The sequence below is a fragment of the Rhinoraja longicauda genome, chromosome 20 (genome assembly GCF_053455715.1).
Source record: "Rhinoraja longicauda isolate Sanriku21f chromosome 20, sRhiLon1.1, whole genome shotgun sequence".
Lineage (NCBI taxonomy): Eukaryota > Metazoa > Chordata > Chondrichthyes > Rajiformes > Arhynchobatidae > Rhinoraja > Rhinoraja longicauda.
In genome coordinates this window covers 18675418-18702946 of record NC_135972.1, presented here as the reverse complement: position 1 = coordinate 18702946, position 27529 = coordinate 18675418, and the positions used below count along the sequence as shown (strand labels likewise).

Below are 27529 nucleotides of genomic sequence, written 5' to 3'. Positions count from 1 at the left end.
GATAGAGCTCTTAAGGATAGCGAAGTGAGGGGGTATGGGGAGAAGGCAGGAACGGGGTACTGATTGAGAGTGATCAGCCATGATCGCATTGAATGGCGGTGCTGGCTCGAAGGGCTGAATGGCCTACTCCTGCACCTATTGTCTATTGTCTATTGTCTATTGTCAAACTCTCCCCGTGGCTACTAACCCCTAATCCAAGCATCATTCAGTTGTCCCTTTTCTCTGGAACATAGGAGACTGAGGTTTATAAAATCATGAGGGGAGACGATACGGTGAATGGTCACATTCATTTCATTAGGTTAGGAGAGTCTAAAACCGGAGGGCATATGTTTAATGTGAGAGGTTTAAAAGAGACCCGAGGTGCAGATTTTTCACGCAGATGATGGTGTGTGCATGGAAGCCAGCACCGCCATTCAATGCGATCATGGCTGATCACTCTCAATCAGTACCCCGTTCCTGCCTTCTCCCCATACCCCCTCACTCCGCTATCCTTAAGAGCTCTATCCAGCTCTCTCTTGAAAGCATCCAACGAACTGGCCTCCACTGCCTTCTGAGGCAGAGAATTCCACACCTTCACCACTCTCTGACTGAAAAAGTTCTTCCTCATCTCCGTTCTAAATGGCCTACCCCTTATTCTTAAACTGTGGCCCTTTGTTCCGGACTCCCCCAACATTGGGAACATGTTTCCTGCCTCTAATGTGTCCAATCCCCTAATTATCTTATATGTTTCAATAAGATCCCCCCTCATCCTTCTAAATTCCAGTGTATACAAGCCTAATTGCTCCAGCCTTTCAACATAGACTTGGATAGACTTGGAATTTTTCCTCTGGAATGCCATAGATTGCGGGGAGACTTAGTAGAAGTATATAAAATTATGAGAGGCATAGATAGGGTAGACAGTCGGAGCCTTTTTCCCAGGATAGAAAATTGAAATACTAGAGGGCGTAGCTTTAAGATGAGAGGAGTAAAGTTTGAAGGAGAAGAGTGGGCAAATTGTTTTACAGAGGGTGGTGAGTTCCTGGAATAAGGTGTTGGGGGTAGTAGTTGAGGCAGATATGATATGACTTTTGGATGGGCATATGTGAAGTGTAGACCTTTGGGAAGTCTAACATGGGTGGGACCTACACAGTGAATGGTAGGGCTCTGGGAAGTGTTGTAGTGCAGAGGGATCTAGGAGGGATCTATTTCCTTGAAAGTGGTGTCAAAAGCAGATAAGGTGGTCAAAAAGGCTTTTGGCACATTGGCCTTCAATCAGAGTATTGAGTAAAGAAGTTGTGAGATCATGTTGCAGTTATATTAGACATTGGTGAGGCCATGATTAGAGTATTGTGTTCAGCTCTGGGAATCATGTTATAGGAAAGATGTCAAGTTGAAAAGTATGCAGAGAAAATTTACAAGGATGTTGCTAGGACTTGAGGGCCTGAGCTATATAGGCAGAGGTTGAGCAGGCTGGGACTCTATTCCATGGAGCGCAGGAGGATGAGAGGTGATCTTGTAGAGGTGTACAAAATCAAGAGAGGAATAGATAAGGTAAACGCACAGAGTCTCTTGCCCAGAGTAGGGGAATCAAAGGTTCACTCCTTGTGCCTTCCATTGGTTGCAATACTTTAATAGTCTGAATTCTGTTCACATGGCTTTGAGCCTCTGAATGTAGCACTTAAGGCAATAAATCTTCCACTCTTTCAGTGGGATTTTGCTGCTGCCTCTTTTGCTTGATTGCCTCACCTTGTCTATGAGTGAAAGGCTAAGATGCTGAAGAATGAGAGGATTCCACGTTGATAATGTGCATGACCTAGGTTTGTATAAACACTTACACTTTCCAACCAGTAACCATAAACATCTGTTTATCTAAACAGATATAACTGTTGGAGGGGAGGGGGGAAATAACATTTCACAAATGTTTAGATTAGCCAAAGGTATGACGCAAAGTGAGTTAAATGGGCTGCATTTATTTTCTATATAAAGACACAAAAGCGCTGGAATAGCTCAGCAGGTCAGTCTGATTAGTCTGAAGAAGGTCCAAAGGTGAAACATCACCCATTCATGCCTTCCAGAGATGCTGCCAGACCTGCTGATCTACTCCAGCACTTTGTGTCTTTTTTTTGTAAACCAGCATTTGCATTTCCTTGTTTCTCAGAAACTATTTGTATCTATACCAGGCACTTGAGCTCTGGCTTGATAATTGGGACTGAGGTAAAAGTAACGTTCAAATTCACAGTAGTTTGTTTATGTTTCTTGGTGAATTTTTCTGACTTTTTATTGTTTATTGTCACACTGTTTCCGTGCTGGACAGTGTCAGAATCTCTATCCATGTTCTTTAGAGATTGTGCCTGGCCCGCTGAGCTACTCCAGCATGCTGTGCCTTCTGTTATAAAACAGCAGCTGCAGTTCTAAGTTTCTTCAGAAACACTTTGTATCTATACCAGGAGGTACCTTTGCTGGGCACAGTTTTGATATTTCAGTTTGCCTCTTGGGAAAACCTGTTTCCACCAATCGCTGTTTCCCGAACCTCGGCCAAAGTCCAATTGATTCACCTTTAACCACCACAAGCTGATTGTGTAGGCTGTTCGAACTTCCATTTAAATGACACCCTTGATGTAAAAGAATGCCAGAAAACCTTTACCCAGATGGAAGCGGATAAGTGGATGAGAAAGTTGTGTTTTTGGGAAGCTCATCACAGAGAAACTGGAAGAAATGCTTCTTTCACAGATCTGTCATAAGCCAATGGAACATAAGCCAAATAACCTGCATCTTGCTGCTAATCCTTCACCCTCGCACAAATTAAATTAGAAAATGCTGCAGTACACAAACAATGGCAATGTTCAAGGTGATCCATGGCTCGGGTGTGAGGAGTATTTTTCATGTCTCTACCCCATGGGTAGTGGTCCTTGGGTCATGCTGGAATGTGCCCAAATATCATTCTTGTCATCATTTTATTCCAAAGATAGACACAAAAAGCTGGAGTAACTCAATGGGACAGGCAGCATCTCTGGAGAGAAGGAATGGGTGATGTTTCAGGCCGAGACCCTTCTTCAGACTGTGTAAGAAAATAACTGCAGATGCTGATACAAATTGAAGATATTTATTCACAAAATGCTGGAGTAACTCAGCAGGTCAGGCAGCATCTCAGGAGAGAAAGAATGGGCGACGTTTCGGGTCGAGACCCTTCTTCAGGCTGGTTAGCGATAAGGGAAATGAGAGATATAGACGATGATATAGAGAGATAAAGAACAACGAATGAAAGCTATGCAAAAGTATTTATTCCAGTCAGGGGTGGCTGGAAGAGTAGAAGACAAATAACTTCGTAGTTTAAATATGTTATTACCACTGTGCATCTTTGGTTTACAGGAATCATCGTGCAATTCTACCAATCTGCTGTGCAGTTAGAAAATACACGGGAACTGTAAAGGGTTGTTTGTATGCCATCCATTTGTCTCTGAGTACACCTCTGCTCTGCCACCATGTCCCCTTAACCTGCACCTGCACCTGGGCTGACTGGACAATGCCCCCCAATTGCCAGTGCAGCCACTTTTCAGTGTTTTCCTGAGGCCAAACTACGGCCCAAACTGCAGGGAATGACACTAAGCAGCTTTGAATCTGGGAGCTTAGTGTAATTCCCTCATGTTGGATTTAGGATACAAAATAATGCGTTGTTTATTTTAATTAGTGTCAATTGGTGGTTCATAAAACATGAATAGGAATCCAAAACAGACATTATTTCAGTTCATGGACTGTTGCCATCCTGGAGACGTTTTCATTTCTCTTTTAAGATTACAGATGGTTTTAGATCAGTAGAGATAGAAGCACATTTTTTTTCCATTGGGTGTGGCAGAAGATGTGAAATTGCAGTACTAAGTGGCTTATAAAGGCAAGCCAAGTGGAAGTGATATTAGCTGCCCTCACATGTCGAGGACCACACATGTACTGCTCTGTGAAAGTAGTGCTATGAGCCAAAGTCCGAATCAATACTGTTTGAATCAAACCTCCTGCTACACATGTAGGATTCCCACAGTGCTATGACCACGTGGAATTCTTTGAGACCAAGTGCATGTGGAAATTTGTAAATAAGGTGCTTTAGAAGTGTTCTTTAGAAGTGGCCGCTTATGCACAGAGGTTGTGAATACAAGCCTGAGAAAAGAGTGGGACGTTATGGCATGAAATCTTCTCGGGAAGATAAGTGCAAAAGTGCACAGTGACTAGCAGAAATCTGATCAGTCTCCTGACTCCAATGATCAATGTCCTGACTCCAATGAAGAAGGTGGAGGGGATCGGAGAGAACGGGCATTCTTAACTTTCCACTTTGCTGCTGAAATTCATAAAATAATATACTTTCCCAAGATTTATTTCAATTAAAATATCTTTGGATGCTCTTTAAATGTATACATTGGATACAAAGGAAAAGATGAGAAATATTTTTCTACAGAATTTCTTCATTAATAGACAATAGACAATAGATGCAGGAGTAGGCCATTCAGCCCTTCGAGCCAGCACCGCCATTCAATGTGATCATGGCTGATCATTCACAATCAGTACCCCATTATCAGAATTTCTTCATTAATGGAAATGCTGATACATCTTGCACTAACGAAGCACAGAAATTTAATATAGGTTTATTGTTCACATGATGGTACACAAATTCATGCTTTAAAAATACATTTCTTAAAACGTTTCTTTATTGCTTTAGCATAAAAGTTACCTTCAAATTGTTCCCCATGAAGGGTTTTTTCATACGTCAGCAAGTTTATGTGAACTTTCATTTGGTACATGCAATGAATAAAGTGAATTAATACCAAGTCATCCCAGAACTTCACTTTTAAGCTCATCAAATTGAAGGTATTAGTGCAAGATATTCTTGATATTCTTTGTGTGTGAGTGTATGTTAAATGGACTGTGACAGGGATTGGCAGCTCAGCAATATTTTTAAAAAATGAGAGATATTTTAATAATTTGTTCTAAGTCTAATAAGAGTCTTTAGGTGACAGCTTGAGGAGAGGGCGTTCAAGCTACAGACTTGCCTTGTTAGCCTGCATATGTGTTGTCAATGTTTGCGTTTTAAGTGAATTAAAATTGACTTTGCAATGATAATCTATAGTAAGGTGAGAGAATTATTGAGGCAGATCTCAAAAATAGCTCCGATGAAATTAGGCCCAAATTCATGTTGGCATTTTGCAAGTAGTTGCTTCAGGTTAAAGGCTTCAGAATAGACAATAGACAATAGGTGCAGGAGTAGGCCATTCGGCCCTTCGAGCCAGCACTACCATTCAATGTGATCATGGCTGATCATCCACAATCAGTACCCCGTTCCTGCCTTCTCCCCATACCCCCTGACTCCGCTATCTTTAAGAGCTCTATCTAGCTCTCTCTTGAATGCATTCAGAGAATTGGCCTCCACTGCCTTCTGAGGCAGAGAATTCCACAGATTTACAACTCTCTGACTGAAAAAGTTTTTCCTCATCTCCGTTCTAAAATAATAATAAACAAATCCAATTGGTCGATGCCAGTCCGATTCAAGTTCCTGTTTGAAAATTTCACTTTGTTTATGCAGCATCCATAAATCTTTTGTACTATAAATCATATATTGTTCAGGATACTAACACAAAATATTTTCCCCCCCTACAGTTAATGTATTAGCTTGATGTATTAGTTGGCAAAACAAAATTTGGATAAAATCACGAAGACAAAGAAATGATCTGTTTTATAAGGCCAACTGAGAATGAGCACAAATTACAATGAAAAATTCAGTTTTTCACTGGATCTGATAAACAAGTACTATTAATATTGCATCTGTACACACTAGGGAGCAGCACTTGAAGGACAGTGAGATCAGTGCGGCAAATACAAATATGCTAAGGCGGTTTGCAATCGGTAAGGAGGTGATGCTGAGGGTCTTGAAGAGCATTAGGATAGATCGGTTTACAGGCCCTGATGGGATCTATCCCAGCTTTTTGAGGGAGGCGAGAGAGGAGATTGCAGGGGCCTTGAAGACGATGTTTGTTTCTTCCCCAGCCACAGGCAAGGTTCCGGAGGACTATAGAATGGCCAAACTTGTTCCTTTGTTTAGGAAGGGAAGTAGAGAGAATCCAGGGATCATGGACTCAGATGGGTGGCATGGTGTCTCGTGGTAGAGTTGCTGCCTTACAGCACTTACAGTGCTAGAGATCCTGATTCGATCCTGACTACAGGTGCTGTCTGTACGGAATTTGTACATTCTCCCCGATGATGAAGGAAATAGATGAAGGTCGGGTGGTGGATGTTATATACTTGGATTTTAGTAAGGCTATTAATAAGGTCCCTCATGCTAGGCTAATCCAGCAGATTAACATGTATCGGATTCATGATGAATTGGTTGAATGGATTCAGAACTGTCTTATAAAAGAGTGAGGGTTGTGATGGAAGGAAGATATTCTGGCTGGAGGTATGTGACAATTGGTGTTCCGCATGGATCTGTGATGTGACCTCTGCTGTTTGTGATAGATATAAATGACGTGGACATAAATGCATAGGAAAAATAACTGCAGATGCTGGTTTAAATCGAAGGTAGACACCAAATGCTGGAGTAACTCAGTGGGTCAGGCAGCATCTCGGGAGAGAAGGAATGGGTGACGTTTCGGGTCGAGATCCTTCTTCAGCCTCAGGTTAATATCGAACCTGGGTCTCTGGCGCTGTAAGGCAGCAACTCGCCTGCATTCTTGTGAGGAATGCTTATATCCAATGGTTTTTAAACAAAATGTGGAGGAATGTATCACCATCAACACACAAGCAGTTCAACTCATACCAATGTGTCTGGTTTACTGGCATTCTATCTTAAACATTCTTATTCTGCATAATCACTCCTTTGCGTGTCTCATCTGCAGGAAGTATCACATCAACTTACCAAGGCATCTTCAACAGTGTGTAATCTCAACCATGTGAAAGGCAAGAGCAGTAGGATGAAATGGTAGCACAGTGGTAAAGTCGCTGCCTTGCAGCACCAGTGACCCCACCAGTTCGATCCTGACTGGGTGTTGTCTGTACAGAGTTTGTACGTTCTCCCTGTGAGTGCATGTGTTTTCCCCAGGTGCTCTGGTTTCCTCCTACACTCCAAAGACGTACAGGTTTATAAGTTAATTGGCTTTGGTAAAGATTGTAATTGTCCCTAGTGTGTGTGGGATAGTGGTAACGTATGGGGATTGCTGGTCGGCATGGACAAGGTGGGCTGAAGGTCCTGTTTCTGCGCTGGATCTCTAAACTAAACTGTAGGTACATGGCAATACCATTATCCAAACATCCCTTCCACATCAGAGCGTTAACTTGGTGGTGTCATTGTATTTGGGAGCACTGTGGCAGTATCTTTACCATAAGAACAGCAAAGAATAAGAAAGATGCTTGGCATATCACATCCTGAAGCATAAACAGGTGCAGGCAATAAATGCTTTTCTCTTGTGTGGAGCACACATTCTCCGAATAGAATTTAGAAAAAAATAATCTCTGATAGAATCCAACATAGCACAAAAAGTTGCAAGGTTACCTGGTGTGATGGTGTGATTACACTTCAGAAGATTGCATTATTTTTGCTTCATACAAAAATGCATCAATGTAATTGGTGGCTTGCAGCAGAAGTTTCATTTCTGGAGGAGTTCATGGAAATTCTTCAGCAGAAGTGGTCAGTGCCTAGATGCCAGTATAACTGTAGGGATAACTTCTCAATTACATGTTGAAAGCAGAACGATTGCACATGATGGGCTGCTTTGGCATTCCTGCCGAAGGCCTCTTGCCAGGTAAGCACCTTGTCAGGGCAATGGGAGGTTTGGATCCAGGACTGGAGATGTGGTGGAGGTTCTATGGTTGATCCGATAACCAGGAATTCATGGAGTTTTCCATCTTCAGTCGTTACATAGTTAAAGGAAATAATAATTCAAAAATATCCTTTGTGTTACCACTGTTGATGTAAAAATTCAGGATTAAGAATTAAGAACTTAAGCAGCTGTTTTTCGGACTGTGAGGAACTGGTGTCCAGATTTGAGGAGCCACATTGCTGACACTGGTCTACATTTCACTCCCCGTCTTCCTTCTGATTCAACCATTTGCATCCTTCAGCCTTCTCCACTTATCACCTGCAGTTTTGGTTTCTCTCTCCATCCCCACCTGAATCTTCTGCCAATCTTCACCTGTACCCACTCTACCTATCACTTGCCAGCTCTTGCCCTCCCCTTCACCCCTCTGCTCCATCAGTCGAAAGAAGGATCCTGACCTAAAATGTCAACTGTCCATTTCCTTGTACAGAAGATGCATGACCCGCTGAGATCCTGCAGCAGTGATCTTCTGTCCAAATTTTGCTTTGTTTTCCCAAATGCCCCTTACAAATAAAACTAAATGTTATTCAGATTCTTCATCTACAGAGTATTAAAAGTATTTTCTGATTCAGGAACCATGGTTGCCATGTTCTTCATAGGACTTGTTTTGGTTGTTTCCCTGCTTTTTTTGTTTTTTTTCCCTTTTTTCTTTTTCTTTTTCCCTTTGCTGTTCATTCGGTAATTGCAGGGTTCCACCAGTGGTGTCACTGTTGCACCTCAACTCCTGCCAGGAAAGTGGTTCTGCTCCAAACTGAGTTGTTCCTTGTTTTGGTGTTGCCTGTAAACAAAATTAATTCTGTCTGCAAATTGTTTAATACTTTAGTGATGTTTCCTGCTGAATGTGAGGACTAGCTAGGTACGCAGGGTCACAGAGGGCCTGAGAGGAGAGCTGGTATTTAGAGTGCAAGCCTTGTGACCAGTGGTGTGTCTCGGAGATCAGTACTGGGTCCGCTGCTGTTTGTCATCTACATGAATGATTTTTGACATTCTGCACCCTGGCATCAAGACACAGGGATATGTAGAAACAGTTGATAAACTTATAGAGGACCAGATCAATTAGAAACCAATTTGCTCGATCAGCTGTCAACATGAACAAGCTGTCAACGTATCTGCTCTTTCCATGTGTAGGAAGGAACTGCAGATGCTGGTTTAAACCAAAGATAGGCACAGAAAGCTGGAGTAACTCAGCGGGTCAGGCAGTATCTCTGGAGAGAAGGAATAGACTGAAGAAGGGTCTCGACCCGAAACGTTACCCATTCCTTCTCTCCAGAGATGCTGCCTGTCCCGTTGAGTTACTCCAGCTTTTTGTGTCTATCTGCTATTTCCATTATGCTTGGCAAATATAGATTATTTTCGTTCCGTGACGTTGAATTGTGCTGGCAATTACAGTCCCGGTCCCGTGTAGGACAGGCAGGTCCTTTGAAAGCAACAGTCAGATGTGGCCTAAAACTTGGCACTGTGTCCTCTGAAATAAGCACCTTGCCTCTGTGCACTACTGAGCACAGAGAGTAACCTGCTCATTGAGACATGCACCTTTTCTTGAATCTTTCTTCTGAGTTCTGTCTGTTCCCGTCTCAGAATAAAATGTTTGTGGTCTCAGTTGCCTTCAAAGGACATCCTAAAACTTTAAGAATGTTGGTTTCCTTATTTGGGCATGCTTCATTACCTGTCCCAGGCCATTTATAGCCCACCCCACTCGCACCTGACAACCATCTGAATACATACCTAGAAATTATATTAAAGTCACCACCCCACTTCTGATCCTCTCAAGAAAAGAAAGTAATTTGTACAACAGCAAAGGATGGTTTAGTTACAGTAACAGCATGGAAAGAGGCCCTTCAACCTATAGAGTACATGCCTTTATTATCCATGTTTTTTATTATCCACTTTCTCATCCATTCCCGACACATTGAGGATAGTTTACAGAGGCCAATCCGCACGTTTTTGGGATTTGGGAGAAAATCGGAGCACCCACAGAAAAGCCACGTGATCACAGGGAGAACATGCAAAATCCACACAGAGAGCACCAAAGACTAGGATTGAACCAGGTTTCTGGCTCTGTTAGGCAGCAGCTCTGCAGGCTGCACTACATTGCCACCCGTGGTCCATAGTTGGTCCTACAATATCTCCCTGAGGAACCGCTATGTCCTAGAGCTGAATTGATTGTTCACTATTAATCATTTAATCATTCATTTAGTGTAGAGATACAGCATGGAAGCAGGCCCTTCGGCCCACAGAGCCCACGTCAACCAACAATCACCCATGCACTAATTCTATCCCGCACACTAAGGATGATTTACAGAAACCAATTAACCTACAAAACTGCATTTCTTCAGAGTGTGGGAGGAAACCGGAGCACTTGGAGAAATCCCACGCGGTCACGGGGAGAATGCACAAACTCCGCACCTACATCACCCGTACTCAGCATCGAACCCAGGCCTCTACCACTTTTAGGCAGAAACTCTATGGCTGTGGCACTGGGCCGCCCAAATTATTAGATTCAATATGACCTCTATAGTTTAAAGAGATTGTATGGGATGTATCATCATGATAGCTCATTAGTTTTGTTTTGGAAGCTGTGTGATACCAACTAAGAAGGTTTAGGTTGGTTCGCATCCAGTGTTAATGGATTGCAACCACAGTACGTCAAAGCTAAATATCCTTCATTCCCAGAACCAAGGATCAAGGAAGGGAAAAATCACCAGGGGTTTCCAATATCCTTGAATGTCAACCAGCACCTCTACTTGGATGGTAAGATAAGGAAGGTATTGAGCTTGGTCATGATGCTTCAGGTTAAATAGCCCACTGATGTTTCCTGCCCAACTCACAGCCATGTACTGATCACCAAGCCAAGACACACAAGTTGCGCCTGTTACAACGGTATTTTGCCCATCATGACGTCAAAACTTACTTTCCTCTTTAATTATCTCCTTGAATCTGTTCATCCTTAGCAAGGTCAACATTTAATGCTTGCTCCTAATTACCTTGGAGAAAATGAAGGTGAACTGCCTACTTGGATTGTTGGAATCCGTGTGGAAAAGGTTATTCCACAATGAATTCAGTTTCAATGATAAAGCATAGAAATAGGCACGTTAGCCCATCATGTCAATGCCAAAGCCATCAAGTACCAATCTCTTTTAATTTATCAGCATTTGGTTAGCCTTCTCTGTCTTGGTGACTCGACTGTTCACCCAGATACATTTTTGTGTGTTGTGAGAGAACCTGTCTCCCACCTTCTCAGGAAGTGTGTTTCTTTGGGCGAAAAAAAATCCCTCGGATCCCATCAACACATCTTATTCCTCACTTTAAACCAATGCTATCAAGTTTTAGTTGTTTTTACAATGACGAGAAACATCTAACTATGATATCTACACCCCAAATAGTTTTGCATACCTCTATCGGTCTGACTGTCATTGAAATAGTTTTAGTGCTGGGCTTGTCAATGTCAGGGAGCCTGTTAGATATGGAAGTAGTGACTGCAATTGTGAAATAGATAGCTGTTGTTATAAATGATAAGACCACTTTACCACTTTCTACCAAAGGCTTGGAGCAGAATCATCTTGCAGCGATTTGGATGATGCCAAATAGTAGACATGGTACAGAAAGGGGAAAGAGTCACACAGCCAAATGTGTAGAAGACAGTGTTGCATTCCGTCACTCATGGAGTTGTGCACATTTTATAACCCAGGGAGGTGGTAAATTCACATTATTTAATAGTGCTTAATCTGTGGCTTCTGCAATGGCACAAAACCACATCCGAGGGTTCAGTCGAAGTTTTATTTTAGCAGACCCGCTAGTGCAATTGTACAAATGCTGCTTTGTACTGTTTAATTGGAGCCACTTCAAATAAGCGTCCACTGTGTGAAATTAGCACATGTAGCAATTTCTACGAATGTGTTGCATCATGCAGAGGAAATGTAATCCACCAGCGGTCTTTGCAATCGAGAATCAGAGTGCAGCAGTGGGAAGTACTAAAGAGAGCATTTACTTTCAATTAGGGTGGCATAGTGGTGCACATAGAGCTGCCCTGACTAACTGATGGGGGTCCCTATTCCCATTCTTCCATTCGACTCACCCAGGCTCCATTTTCTGTGTTCTCAGTAAACTCAACTGGTTTACTGGGAAATTTATTGCAAAACTATCGAACTTCTTTTTAAAAAAAGTCAATTAAAATGTAGTGAGGATTAATATTAAATTACATCCAAGAGTCCAGAGCATTTGTTAATCTTGTACTACCTGAGTGTGCAAGATTTATCTTTTACTGTACTCTTTATTTTAGCTACTTGTTGGTAATTGCGTTTGAACTCTGTATTCCTTTTTATTATGTTGTTAAAAAACGAGCAGCCTGATTAGTGCTTTAAATGGAGGGTCAATTTTCCTGATGTATGCTGCAACTTCTTGATTACAATGATACATTTCCCTCCTCGTAAATGTCCGGAGATTTCAGTGACACAGCTAGTGGAGCTGCTGCCTCCGAGCCAGCGGCATCCAGTGTCAGAGGTTGCAGTTTGCAAGTTCTTCCTGTGACGGCAGAAGCTTCAATTTATCCCCGCTTCCATAAAATACATCATTAGGTTAACAACCCACCGCAAATTCTCCCTTGTTGTGGGAAAGCAGTGGAAGGATAAAAAAACAGGGAGTTGGCAGGTATGTGAGATGGAATAAGTTGCAAGGTTGTGGGTGAATAGGGAGTGGGGGGTATGGAACAGGGGCGGCTGCTCCATTGGGAGCCAACAACTGACGCTTGCCCAACGGGCTGAATAGCCTCATTCCATGTCATTGTAAGTATCTGTGCCCAAGTGCACACAAGAGCAGAAGCTGTGAAATTCTGACTGCTGTCCTTTGTGGGTCAATGTCCAGAACAACTGAAACACGATTAACAAGCACCTTCGCAGTATGTGCCTTTGCAAACCTCATTCGGAGAACTATTTTGAACTGCAGGGAGCCTATAACCATGGAGGACACTAAAGCAAAGTTAGCTACTCCTTAGTTAATTCAATACAGTATATGAATCAGTCTGAAGAAGGGTCTCGACCCAAAACATCATCAGTCTGAAGAAGGGTCTCGACCCAAAACATCATCAGTCTGAAGAAGGGTCTCGACCCAAAACATCATCAGTCTGAAGAAGGGTCTCGACCCAAAACATCATCAGTCTGAAGAAGGGTCTCGACCCGAAATGTCACCCATTCCTTCTCTCCAGAGACGCTGCCTGTCCCGCCGGCCTGCCTGAGTTACTCCAGCATTTTGTGTCTATCTTTGGTTTAAACCAGCATCTGCAGTTCCTTCCTACACGTATGAATAAGATATATTATCTAAAACCCTGCATTTGTGGCTGAAGCTGCCAGGAATCTAACCTGGCAGTGGTTCAGCATAACTGCAGGGAAACACGTATTCCCTCACTAGACACCATGTGGTATCCTGTGTTAGAGAGTGGTCGAGGAATATCTCAGGAAGTGTCAGGAAGTTAATGACTTCCACGTCAGAACATAAGGACTACACATCCAGAAATACTTACTGGTTTGTGAAGTGTTGGGAAGAGCTTTTGACCATACATCTTAAATTGTATATAAACAGATGAGCATTTTTCTTTCATTTTAGGACACATGGTCCTTTTCATTCATTTTGCAGCCTTTATTGCCGTTCCCTAAATGCGCTTTAAAAGGTAATGAACGACATGTCATTGTGCTGGTGAAGTACAGTATTATTTAGGTTTCATTATTGTCACATATACAAAGATACAGTGAAAAGTTTTGCATGTTATTCAATCAAATCACGTAATGCCATACAAAAATACAATCAAGTCAAACTCAAGTACAAAAAGTAGAGCAAAGGAAAAGATACAGAGTGTAAAATATAGTTCTTATCATTGCAGCATAACAGTTCCAGAGACAAAGTCCAATGTCTGCAATGTGGTACAGGAGAATTGGGCTGTAACTTATGGAAAGACCATTTGCCTGATATCAGAGTTTCTGAGTCTGGTGCTGCACACTTCCAAGCTTTTGTATCCTCTGCCCAACAGGAATGTATAGAGGAAGGAATGATCGGATGGGGAAGAGTTTGATTATATTGGGTACTTTCCGGATGCAGTATGAGGTGTAGATGGAGTCAGCAGTGGGAAGTCTAGTGTGTACGATGGAACCGTACACACCGCCAAAAATCTCTGCAATTTTGTGCAGTCTTGGGCAGAGCTGTTCCCTAAAAAAAGCTGTAATGCAACCCAACAGTATGCTTTCTGTAATACATCTGTAGAAGTTGTGAGAGTGTGTGGAGGAGGCAGAGACTCTCATAACAGTCAGAATTTAGACAAGTACTTGAATCGCCAAGGCGTAAAAGACTTACAGGTTTAATATAGATTGTCGGGTGGCACAGTGGTAGAGTTGTTGCCTCAGAGACCTGGGTTTGATCCTGATTATGGGTGCTGTCTGTATGGAGTTTGTATTTTCTCCCTGTGACCCCATGGGTTTTCTCTGTGTGCTCTGGTTTCCTCCCACATCCCAAAGACCTGCAGGTTTGTAGGTTAACTGGCTTCGGTAAGATTGTAAATTGTCCCTAGTGTGTAGGATAATGTTGGTGGACTGGGTGATTGCTGGTCGATGTAGACCTGATGGGCCGAAGGGCCTGCTTCTATCTTGTATCTCTAAAGTCTAAAGATAACTTCTTGACATCAGTGTGAACACAGTGGATTGAAAGACCTGTTTTGTGTATGACTCCAAGTCTTTACGGCTCTTGGCACTGTGACTGAGAAAATTGACATCCAACCAATTTCTTTTGTGCAAGTTATCAATCCAATCACCACTGACCAGTTTTACCAAGGCTCCTTGATGTCATATTTGATAAAGTCCTGATAAAGTCCTAGCAAAATCCATGTTAAATATCATCGAACCGTTGATAGGAGAGTAAGCATTGATTCCACCTTCCATCACTTTAACCATCCAGTTTACTGACTGATTAACAATAAGCTAGATGGGACTTGTTCTTTTTTTTGTTGCAGTTTGATCATGCGCAAACAACTTTCTACCTTGTCAGGGAAATGCTCTTGTTGTAACCAACTGCACTTGAGCAGCTTGTGTAGAGACACAGCTGGTTCTGGAGTGCAGATCTGTGGTGCTGCGGCTGGGTTAGCGTCTGGTCTTGTAGCCTTCCCTGAAACCCACGCCTTCGGTCATGCTTGATGTCACAGTCAAGTTTGATCAATACTAGCTTCTGTGATGGTGGGAATCTCCAGAAGAAGTAGAGAGTGATCTTCCAGCTGCCACTCTCGGCTGAATGTGCTTCATCTTTGTTGTTGGGAATCACACACTTGGGTGCACGGTCTCTGGGGATGGGGATCGCTGTTGCATCTTCTTTGTCAGATAATACTCGATGTGACAGGATAGTAGAGCTTTGACCTGATCCATTAGTTGTGGAATTGTTGAGTTATGTTGCTGTTTAGTGCACGTGTAGACATGTGTTGCAGGCTTCTCCAGCTTGCCGCTCTATTGTTACACACCTCTGGTGCTACTCCCAGTGTGCCTGATTGCTTACTGCACTAGGGTTAATCTATGTCTTGATAAAATAGAGCAAGGGATAAGGTTGCCTATTGTGTTGGTTCCTAGCATCTCATGGATAATACATTTTGAGCTGGGAACAGCCTGAGATAGGCCCTGACAACCTTTTCCAGCTCTATTTTGCAAACTCACAAACTACAAAGAGATAGGCATCTGCCTGGTCCTCGTAGCAGCTGTCCCTAGGGCAGACAATAGACAATAGACAATAGGTGCAGGAGGAGGCCATTTGGCCCTTCGAGCCAGCACCGCCATTTAATGTGATCATGGCTGATCATTCTCAATAAGTACCCCGTTCCTGCCTTCTCCCCATACCCCCTGACTCCGCTATCCTTAAGAGCTCTATCCAGCTCGCTCTTGAATGCATTCAGAGAATTGGCCTCCACTGCCTTCTGAGGAAGAGAATTCCACAGATTCACAACTCTCTGACTGAAAAAGTTTTTCCTCATCTCAGCGTGTATTGGGAGTGAGACTCCAACCATGCAGGAAAAATCTGATGGAAAGGGCACCAGCCAAGTGAGGTCTTCGTGCCTCCAACTGCAAATGCAAATGCAAATGCAAAAGTTATGAGCACTGCCCAGTCCATCACCGGCTAGGATCTCCCCACCATCCAAGGGATTTACTGGAATCGCTGTCTCAAAAAGGCAGCCAGCATCATCAGAGAGCCACACCATCCTGGCCACACACTCATTTCACCCCTGCCATTGGGAAGAAGGTACAGGAGCCTGAAAACTGTAATGTCCAGGTTCACTAACAGCTTTTCCCCTATAGCCATTCAGCTATTAAACACTACAACCTCGAATAAGCTCTGAACTACATAACTAATATAATAATAGATTATTTATTATATTGTTTACAGTGTACTATGTTTACATATTCTGTTGTGCTGCTGCAAGTAAGAATTTCATTATTCTATCTGAGACATATGACAATCAAACACTCTTGACTCTTGAAGAGGGGGTTCTGATGCACTTTGTAATGGCCTTCAGTTTCATGCCTGGGTTGGATAGTGTACAACTTCAATCAACTGAATATGGTCACCAAACCTATGAAGAAAGGTTAGTCCTATTATTTGGCTTTATATTAATTTTAACTATGTTGGTGCTTTAATGTACTTTTCATTAAATTTAGTTTTATTTTGAAAATCTTATTAAGCTATCGAAAACTAACTGAATAGTTTTAAAATCAGAGACATCTACATATGGTTCCAAAGCACGGAATTAAAAAAATATGAATTGATATTGTGGCCTATAATTTACATAGTGTTAGGAGAGAACTGAGCAAGAAATGAGAGGTTGTAGGATGTAAGGAAAATGTATCCAAGAGTTAATTAAAAAGGAGTGAATGTTTAACCCCTCCGCAGGGTTTTGAGTGCAGAGAACCGCACAAAGCAAAGTTGTGACAAAAGGAAATTGAAGAGGAACCATGATTCAATTACAGAGTAGAATCAGATTTCTTAACCGGTCTATCTTTTCTCTGGGTTACAGATCAGAATCATAAAACAAGGAAAAAACATCTGAAGATGCGCAACACTGGCAGTATTAGAGAACACTTCACTAACTTGCAAGATGCAGTTCAACTGATGCGACTTTCAGCCACGGATCCAGGGCTGAGCAATAAAACACAGCAGCATACAAGGCAAAAGCGCTTCTTGTCGTATCCAAGATTTGTGGAGGTGATGGTCACCGCTGACAGCAAGATGGTCTACCATCATGGGAGAAACTTGCAGCACTATATTTTAACGCTTATGTCAATAGTAAGTAAGGGTCAGCAATTGCCGTGGCTTGTTCATGGCACTGTGGGGGGAAATTGCAGTGAGAGTTATGTCCCCATTTTGTATGCAGATATTGCTTCTCTCTCTCCCTCCCATACCTTTACCTTGCCTCCACACACACCCATCTGTCCCCCTCAGCCCTAAATTCAGCTTAACCAATGTCCAACAGAGCTGTATCATCACTTCCTGACACTTACATTGAATGGCTCTAGCAATGAAGGAGCACAAGAGGCTGAAGGGTGATCTTAGATATAGAATCATGAGGAGAATAGATCGGGTGAATGTACAGGGTCTTTATCCTAGGGGAGCAACTCAAGAACTAGTGGGCATAGGTTTAAAGTGAGAGGAAATGTCAAAGCTCTTTTTACTACAAAATATCAATATAACAGCATGGATTAACAATACAGAATACATTCACTATTAAGCATCAATGCTCTAGTCTAAACAGCAGACTGTGGCCCAGATCTCTGCGGAAATATGGGTTGCCCTGAGCTCATTGACACTATGGAATCTAGAGAATGAATGTTGTGTAATTGCTGTGCACACATTCTTTGTAACTTTTCCAGTCAACCTGTTTCAGAGTCGCAGTGAGTAGGGAGGAACTACAGATGCTAGTTTAAACCCAAGACGGGTAAAAAAAAGCTGGAGTAACTCAGTGGGTCAGGCAGCATCTTTGGAGAAAAGGAATAGGTGACATTTCGGGTCGAGGCACATCAGCGAATCGCTGTCTGAAGAAGGGTCTCGACCCAAAACGTCACCTATTCCTTTTCTCCACAGATGCTCCTTAACCTGCTGAGGTACTCCAGCTTTTTGTCTCTGTCTTCAGAGTCACAGTGACTCTGTTCATTAGAATGGAAAGGCCTGTCTGCAAGAAAACAAGGCACAAATTAATATTTCAGACTTTTTTTAATAAAGTCAAACAATAAGAACATTTTTCAAGTCACATAAAAATACACCACAACAAGGCTTAAGAACATTTTAAGACAATTTGAAATGTTTAAAATGTTTAGTTTAGTTCAGAGATACAGCATAGAAACAGACCCTCTGACCTACCAAGCCCATGCCAACCATCGATCGCCCATTCATACTAGTTATTTGCTATCCCACTTTCACATCCACTCCCTGCACATTAGGGGCAATTTTTTACAAGCAGCCAATTAACCTACAAATCCACATGTCATTGGGATGTGGGAAGAAACCCACACAGTCACTGGGAGAACATGCAAACTCCATACAGACAGCATCGAAGGTCAGGATTGAACCGGGTCTCTGGCGCTGTGAGGCAGCAGCTCTACTAGTTACCCCAATGTGCTGCACTGTTGTGCTGTATTTCTACGTAATTTGTAAAATGTTCTTATTGTTTGACTTTCATAATTCATGAAGGTTTTTGAATATAAAAGCCACAGAGAGACATTCAAAAGTTTTATTAGTTTTGACTAGTGCTGTTTCAGTGGACATGACTTAGTTTTTCAACTGCTTTGTTAAGCGGGCTTTATCTCATTCCTTCACCATGTTAGTACATTACATTGCACAAGCCCCTGGTGCCAGACAGAAACTTGAGGATTGCCTCATCTTTAAAATGCTTGATGATAATGGTCTATCCACAGAGGCATGTCCACACATATCAATGCAAGTTAACAGTGTATGCTGTTAGTTCACTGGTAGAGATGTTAGATCACCTTTTAGCTTAATTGCTTTTGAAACATGACTGTGGAATGCATTTTTTTTCTCTTTGTAAGAAATCTCCATCAAAATATAAAGGAATTCCTTAAAACAAATAGAAAAGAATTTGCATTTAATCTGCTCTTTTCTTGGCCTCTTGATATCATAGTTGTATTTTATAACCTGACGGCTACTTTTAAAATGCAAACATTGCTGTGATGTGGGAATTTAGTTTAGTTTAGAGATAAAGAGCGGAAACAGGCCCTTTCGGCCCACCAGGTCCACGCCGCCCAGCGATCCCCGCACATCAACACTATCCTATACCCACTAGGGAGAATTTTTACATTTACCAAGCCAATTAACCTACAAACCTGTTCGTCTTTGGAGTGCGGGAGGAAACCGAAGATCTCGGAGAAAACCCACGCAGGTCACGGGGAGAACGTACAAACTCCGTACAGACAGCACCCATAGTCGGGATTCAACCCGGGTCTCCGGCGCTGCATTCGCTGTAAGGCAGCAACTCTACCGCTGCACCACCGTGCCGTAGGCAATTTGTAAGCAATCTTCCAGGTAGCAGAATTCCATGAAGTGGAATCCAATGATTGGGAAATTAACTAGCCTTATATTTTGGGCTGCACCCAGAGTCTGCAGCCTCTTGTCTTCAGGTAATTGCTCACTCTGTCCGTCTCCTCTCAGTCCCTAGGAGATCCATTCTTTCCTTGGATTGTCGCTATCATTAATTGGTTAATCCTCCCTGGAGCATATTGGATTGGAACATTCAGAATATGTAGATTCCTTTTCACTCTCTTAGATTTGAACCCAAGTTTCAAGGGTGGAGCTGTTATCTTCTAGATCTTTTTATCACCCAGGCTATTTTACATTACTTCCTCCCAACCTGTACCATCACAATTATCTTGTTATACTTTGACAGAGCCAATAACTTCAGGAAAAAGTTTAAGGAACACATACTAAAGTTTTCATTTACATAAGCGGTATAACCGACTAACACTCTCTACGACAATTGATCTACAAAGTTGTATTTGAGCAACTGCGGAAAGAATTCCATCAAATTTCACTAACCAGAAATGAAATAGGCGATATTCAATTGATCAGCATACAGTGAATACAGTGAAACCTGTCATTTTAGTTACATTTCATAGTTAATGGTCCATGTCTGGATAATTTTTCAAGTCATTTCTTTAATTTAAGTTATTTTCAGTAAAATTAACCCGCTTCAACTGAAAATAACTTTCACATGTATGTAGGGAGTTCATTGAAGGAAAAGAATATTTCCTTCTCTCCTGAGATGCTGCCTGTCCTGCTGAGTTACTCCAGCATTTTATGAATAAATACCTTCAGTAAAAGAGGAAGTTCAGTCAAAGTTATATCCAGTTCTGTTGCATTAAGTTGCTAATGCATTCTCCAACAAAGGCAGCAGCTGAACAAACCTGAACAGCAATGACCACAATGATATTGCCAACATTTCAATTGACACAAGGATATCTGTGTAAAACACATGCTCCTTAAAGTCAGTGGGACTCCCCGGAATGCTTTTCAAATGGGAGTTTCTTTCAGATGTAACTAAGTGTTGGCCATTAGATTTAAATGCCCTGGTAACTTGGGAGCATTCCCATGGGAACATGCTTGGCTATTTTCAGTCTGACCCCTCTTATTTCTTTGCTGGGCCAGTCAGCAAAGTTCCTGGGAACATCAAAGATTCAGTGTGGAGAGAATAATCTGACCGACAATAGATAAGTCCACTCTTTGGTGCCGTGGGCAGTGAAGGTCATAACTTGATTCTGTGGGATTACCTTTGGAGATAAAGTGCAAACATTATCAGAATAGTAGTGAATGGAGGGAATCCTATTAGTGTAAGTGGGCAATCTGGGGAGTGTGTATGGTTTCCTTGCAGGAGATGGAACTTGGCAGCTGGAATCCTCCCTAATGAAGGTCAGACAGCCTTTGTCACCATGCTATTGTTCATGAACAACATGGCAAAGAAGTAGCTGGATAATATCAGGGAGTTAGCTCCTTGCCAGCGCACCGTATTTGTCAGGCTCTCAGAATAATTCTTCCCAATTTCCCCAAATTAATAACTTAACTCGGGCTTGCTGAAGAAGGAAGGTTTGGAATGGCTTCTAATTCTAATGACCGCATTGACACAACCCATTTGTTCTTGGATGCACATTTAAACATTAACATTTTATTTTCAAACTGTTTACTGTAATGCACCTTAACATAAAAAAATTTACTAAACAAAATTGTGTTTAAATAAATTCCCTTTGATGCTGACCCCAAGCTTATTTGAAGCAGTGTGAACAGGTTTGATACAGAGTTGGATCTTGGACTACCTGACAAGGGGCAGAATGCATCTGCACTCATTCTCCAACTTCTTGATGAGCCTGAAGGTCTGCTTCATGAGTCCTGATGGGAAGGAAATCTGAGTAGCTCTTTCTTTGGCCTTTGTTTAGACAGTCTGTGGCTGGGGGTGAGGTTTTATGAAAATTGACCATTCATTCAAAGGCCCGTCATGGAGTCATACAGCAAGGAAACTGGCACAATTTGCCCATGCCAACCAAGATGACCCAACGACACTAGTCCCACCTGTCTGCATTTTGTTCATATCCTTCCAGACCTTTCCCATCCATGTAGCAGTCCAAATATATATTTAATATTGTTATAGTACCTGCCTCGACAACCTCCTCTTGCACCTCATTCTTACCCACCACCCTCTGTGTGAAAAAGTTGCCCCCCTGATTTCTATTAAATCTTTTCCCTCTCACTCTAAACTCGATTCCCCTGTTCTGAGAAAAGACTTTGAATGTCGGGGACGCATGCAGCTCGGGACCCTGATCATCAGGCAACTCTGCATTAATGCTAATTACTTCAATAGTGCCACATGCATAAACTTGCTTTGAATAGCATAGTGACGCAATTGAGTTGCCTCAGCTCCTGCAACCACGATTCGATCCTGGCCTTCAGCACTCTGCAAACACTCAGCAAATGTGTTTCCCGCATGGAAGGCAGGACTGCTGTTATAATTTGCAGCAGGTTGAAGAAACATAGCTGTGGTATTAAGTCAATGCCATTAGTTTAGTTTAGAGATACAGTAAGGAAACTGGCCCTTCCGCCCACCGACCAGCGATCCCCACACATTAACACTATCCTCCACTAGTGACAATTTTTACATAATATACCAAGCTAATTAACCTGCAAACCTGTATGTCTTTGGAGTGTGGGAGGAAACTGAAGTTCTCCGAGAAAACCCACGCAGGTCATGGGGAGAACGTACAGACAAGCACCCTTACCCAGGATCGAACCCGGGTCTTTGGCACTGTAAGCACTGTAAGGCAGCAACACTATCACTGCACCACCATATGAGGATGTATGATGTGACAAAGCTGAGATTTGGCTAGCTATGAAGAGTATTGTGATCGGTACTACGTAGTGTCAATGGCTGGCAATGGTGTAGCAATTCAGTACAATTTATTTGACCTACAGAGATAAATAATCGTGCCTATTGTAAAAGCCTCTATTGTATGGCTCTAATGCAATGTAATGGCTTTGAAAAACTAATGTATGTGTTTAACTATAATAATGACAATCCTCAGTTTCCATGAAATCCCAACAGTCCTGTATAATCCTAAATCAGAGAATCTCTTGCACACTTTGCTCTTGCAACTAATTTGTTAATCTGTGTCTATTTTAGGTGGCTACAATCTACCGAGATTCAAGTGTTGGAAACCTCATCAACATTATTGTGGTGAAGTTAGTTGTGATTCACAATGAATATGTAAGTCGAAATTTTTGCTAATTGCTTTACCAGGATATTACAATCAATTATTTTCACTCAAAAGAATTGCATAGATGTAATCCATATTTTTCAGAAATTAGCATAAAAGAGGGGATGTTGCTTTATTGATTAAGGAGAATGTTACGGCAGTAGTCCAAGATGTCATAACTGAAGGTTCGTCCAGTGAGGCCATATGGGTGAATCTGAGAAATAAAAAAGGAATGATCACCTTGTTGGGAGTGTAAAGCCTCAGCATTACATCATTGATTTTATATTCCAAACCTCCCAAAATGAAAGCTAACAATGCATTTGCCTGCCTTACTATCTGCAAATTAAATCTTTGGGAATCCTGTACCAGCATTCCCAAGTCCCTTTGCACTTCCAATTTCTAAATCTGTTCCCCTTTTAGAAAATAGCTCACACCTTTATTCCTTCTACCAAAGTGTATGACTGCACACTTTGCTACGCTGTATTCCATTTGTCACTTCTTTGCCCACTTTCCCAACCTGTCGAAGTCTATCTGCCGACACCCTGCATCCAATGCACTACCTGCCCCTCCACCTATCTTCGTATCATCCGCAAACCTGGCCACAAAGCCTTCAAATCCATCATCCAAATCATTGATATGCACCGTGAAGAGTAGCGGCCCCAGCACGGAGGACCGCTAGTCATCCCTGCGGACCACCGCTAGTCACTGGCAGCCAACCCGAAAAAGTGCCCTTTATCCCTACTCTAACATGCGTGGTTGGAAAGTTACTAGAGAGTATACTGAGTGTTCAGATATACCTGATGGTTGATGAGGGCAGAGCTGTAGACATGGTCTATATGGATTTTCAGCAAGGCATATGGCACGGTTCCGCATGGTAGGCTGCTCTGGATCAGATGGGATCCAGGGAGAGCTAGCCGACTGGATGGAAAATTGGCTTAATGAAAAGAAGCAGGGAGTGATGGTGTAAGGTTGTTTTTCAGACTGGAGGCCTGTGACTGGTGGTGTGCCTCAAGGATTGGTTCTGGGCCCACTGCTGTTTGTAGTTTATGTGGACGATTTAGATAAGGACGTACAAGTTAGATTTGTAAGTTTGCAGATGATACTAAAGTTGGTAGTATTGTAGATAACGAAGATGGTTTCAAAGGTTACAGCGGGATCTTGATCAAGTGGGCAGAGGAATGCTTAGAATTCCAGGGGAGTGTTGTAGAGCAGAGGGATCTAGGAGTACAGGTACATAGTTCCTTGAAAGTGTCAAGCATAGATTAGCCACTTGTGCTCATGAAGATGCATAAATCTCTATCAAAGCTTCAGCAATCTCCTCCCTTGCTTTCCAGGGATCCAAGTATCAATCCTGTCAGACCCTATCCACCTCAATGTGCTCCAAAAATTACAAGATTACTTGAAATCTATCCTAGAAGTCCCCCCGAAAATGTAGCACCTGGGCCTGGTGAGGAGGCCAATCTCAACGTCTTCGGGAGTTCCACAGCTGATCGACGGGTTGAATTTGTCCCCTGTGTCAGGGGCTCTGGAATTCCGGCCCAGCCGGAGCGAGCAGATCCGACCTCACAGCTAACTTCTGTGACCGATCATCAGATCGAATTTGCCCCCTGTGGCCAGGGCTCTGGAACTCCGCTTGGAGCCAGCAGTTCTGTTCCTGTAGCCGTTTTCCGAGACCAATTTTGTGGCCGGTATCTCGACTCCCTGGCGTCCTAGATGGACTGTTCTGGTACCGTTCGAATCCTCTTGCTGACCTCTGATGGTGTGACAAAACAGATAATCCAGCAAGGCTCTGGAACCAAGAGTGCTGGAAAGTTGGTGGTGGACCTGCACAATGTCAATGCAGGGAGTCACTAGCCCTTCACTGTTGCTCCATCACTCTCTTGGAAGCCCTTTTCTGTTAGTACCATGGATGTACCTTTCCTGTGAGGAAAGCAGTTGTTCAAGAAGGCAAGTCACTACCACCTTCTCGAGAATAATTAAGGATGTGTGTTAAATTCTGATCTTGCCAGGCATTTTTTTTTTTGTGACGTATGAATTATAAACATTCTTTTGGAGTGGGACCTGTGAGAAAGTCTGGATGGCACAAGGCATAGCTGGTAAAGCTGCTGCTTCAAGGTACCAGAGACCCAGGTTCGATACTGAACTTAGGTGCTGCCTGTGTGGAGTTTGCATGTTCTACCTGGATCAGGTCAGGCAGCATCTCGGGAGAGAAGGAATGGGTGACGTTTCGGGTCGAGACCCTTCTTCAGACTGAAGTCAGGGGGGCGGGACAAAGGAAGGATATAGGTGGAGACAGGAAGATAGAGGGAGATCTGGGAAGGAGGAGGGGAAGGGAGGGACAGATGAGCTATCTGAAGTTGGAGAAGTCGACGTTCATACCACCGGGCTGCAAACTGCCCAGGCGAAATATGAGGTGCTGCTCCTCCAACTTCCGGCGGGCCTCACTATGGCACTGGAGGAGGCCCATGACTGAAAGGTCTTGATTTCATACACTTCACCTCCAATTTCCATCCTGCCCTTAAATATACCTGGACTATCTCTGACATCTCCCTCCCGTTTCTGGACCTCACCATCTCCATCACAGGAGACAGACTAGTGACGGACATTTACTACAAACCCACCGACTCGCACAGCTATCTGGACTACACTTCTTCCCACCCGGTCCCCTGCAAAAAGTCTATCCCCTACTCCCAATTCCTCCGTCTACGCCGCATCTGTGCCCGGGATGAGGTGTTTCACACTAGGGCTTCCGAGATGTCCTCGTTCTTCAGAAAACGGGGCTTCCCCTCCTCCATTATAGATGAGGCTCTCTCTAGGGTCTCTTCTACATCCCGCAGCTCCGCTCTTGGTCCCCCTCCCCCCACTTGCAACAAGGACAGAATCCCCCTCGTTCTCACCTTCCACCCCACCAGCCAGCGGATCCAACATATCATCCACCAACATTTCCGTCACCTACAACGGGACCCCACCACTGGCCATATCTTCCCATCCCCTCCCCTCTCTGCGTTCCACAGAGACCGTTCCCTCCGTAACTCCCTGGTCCACTCGTCCCTTCCTACCCAAACCACCCCAACCCCGGGCACTTTCCCCTGCAACCGCACGAGATGCAACACCTGTCCCTTTACCTCCCCCCTCAACTCCATCCAAGGACCCAAACAGTCTTTCCAGGTGAGACAAAGGTTCACCTGCACCTCCTCCAACCTCATCTATTGCATCCGCTGCTCTAGGTGTCAACATATTTATATCGGTGAAACCAAGCGCAGGCTCGGCGATCGCTTCGCTGAACACCTGCGCTCGGTCCGCATTGACCAAACTGATCTCCCGGTGGCCGAGCACTTTAACTCCCCCTCCCATTCCCAGTCTGACCTTTCTGTCATGGGCCTCCTCCAGTGCCATAGTGAGGCCCGCCGGAAGTTGGAGGAGCAGCACCTCATATTTCGCCTGGGCAGTTTGCAGCCCGGTGGTATGAACGTCGACTTCTCCAACTTCAGATAGCTCACCTGTCCTTCCCTTCCCCTCCTCCTTCCCAGATCGCCCTCTATCTTCCTGTCTCCACCTATATCCTTCCTTTGTCCCGCCCCCCTGACATCAGTCTGAAGAAGGGTCTCGACCCGAAACGTCACCCATTCCTTCTCTCCCGAGATGCTGCCTGACCTGCTGAGTTACTCCAGCATTTTGTGAATAAATCGATTTGTACCAGCATCTGCAGTTATTTTCTTATTCTACCTGGATCACGTGGGTTTCCTCCAGGTGCTCCGGTTTCCTTCCATATCCTAAAGAGGTGTGGGTTTGTAGGTTAATTGGCTTCTGCAAATTGCCCCTACTGTGCAGCCAGAATATGAGAAAATGGGATAACACAACACTAGTGTGAACAGGTTATCAGTGGTCGGTGCAAGACTTGGTGGGAAGAAGGGCCTGTTTCCATGCTGTATCTTGGCGGCACGGTAGCGCAGCGGTAGAGTTGCTGCTTTACAGTGAATGCAGCGCCGGAGACTCAGGTTCGATCCCGACTACGGGTGCTGCACTGTAAGGAGTTTGTACGTTCTCCCCGTGACCTGCGTGGGTTTTCTCCGAGATCTTCGGTTTCCTCCCACACTCCAAAGATGTGCAGGTATGTAGGTTAATTGGCTGGGTAAATGTAAAAATTGTCCCTAGTGGGTGTAGGATAGTGTTAATGTGTACGGAGATCGCTGGGCGGCGCGGACTTGGTGGGCCGAAAAGGCCTGTTTCCGCGCTGTATATATGTGATATGATATGATATAATCTTAAAAAATAAACAAATTAAAAAATGACCAAGAACAGGCATCCGAATGAGAGCGAGGACAAAATTCTCCACAACAACAGGTTTGTTTGCCCAGTGACTAGTCTCTGATTCTGCTAACTCTCTGCACAAAAATGGTACAGAAGTTCACTTCATTTTAGCAGCATCTGAGATTTAGTTTAAACAAACCTGCAGAGTGGAGATACAGCGCAGAAACAGGCCCTTCAGCCCACCGAGTCCACCACGACCAGCAATCCCCACGCATTAACACTATCCTACACATGCTAAGAACAATTTACAATTAAGCCAAGCCAATTAACTACAAACATGAGTGTCTTTGGATTTGGGGAAGAAACCGGAGATCCCGGAGAATACTCATGCAGGTACAAAGTTGATGAAGAAATAAAACCCTCTTTTACATTTTCAATGTCTTTTGTTCTCCACCCATTCAGGAAGGCCCATCTATTAGTTTTAATGCAGCTACAACTCTTCATAACTTCTGTGTGTGGCAGCAGACTCAGAACACTTTGGACGATGCGCACCCATCTCATCATGACACCGCAGTCCTGATCACCAGGTAACTCTGGCGCTCGTCTTGGACCTGAGTTTTCAGATCATTATTTTTCTGTGATTATTGCCTGATTTTAGATTGTTACAGTTCATAAGACTAATAT

The 27529-nt window shown here is 43.3% G+C and overlaps 1 protein-coding gene across 1 annotated transcript in view; it reads left to right on the top strand.

Moving 5' to 3' along the window:
* LOC144603602 (A disintegrin and metalloproteinase with thrombospondin motifs 20) overlaps positions 1 to 27529 on the top strand; it is a 272822-nt gene that overhangs the window by 54354 nt on the left and 190939 nt on the right. The window contains exons 4-6 of the mRNA XM_078417074.1: positions 16864 to 17132; positions 22522 to 22605; positions 27308 to 27432. Of these exons, the coding sequence (XP_078273200.1) occupies positions 16864 to 17132; positions 22522 to 22605; positions 27308 to 27432 (478 nt within the window). The remainder of the gene's footprint in view (positions 1 to 16863; positions 17133 to 22521; positions 22606 to 27307; positions 27433 to 27529) is intronic.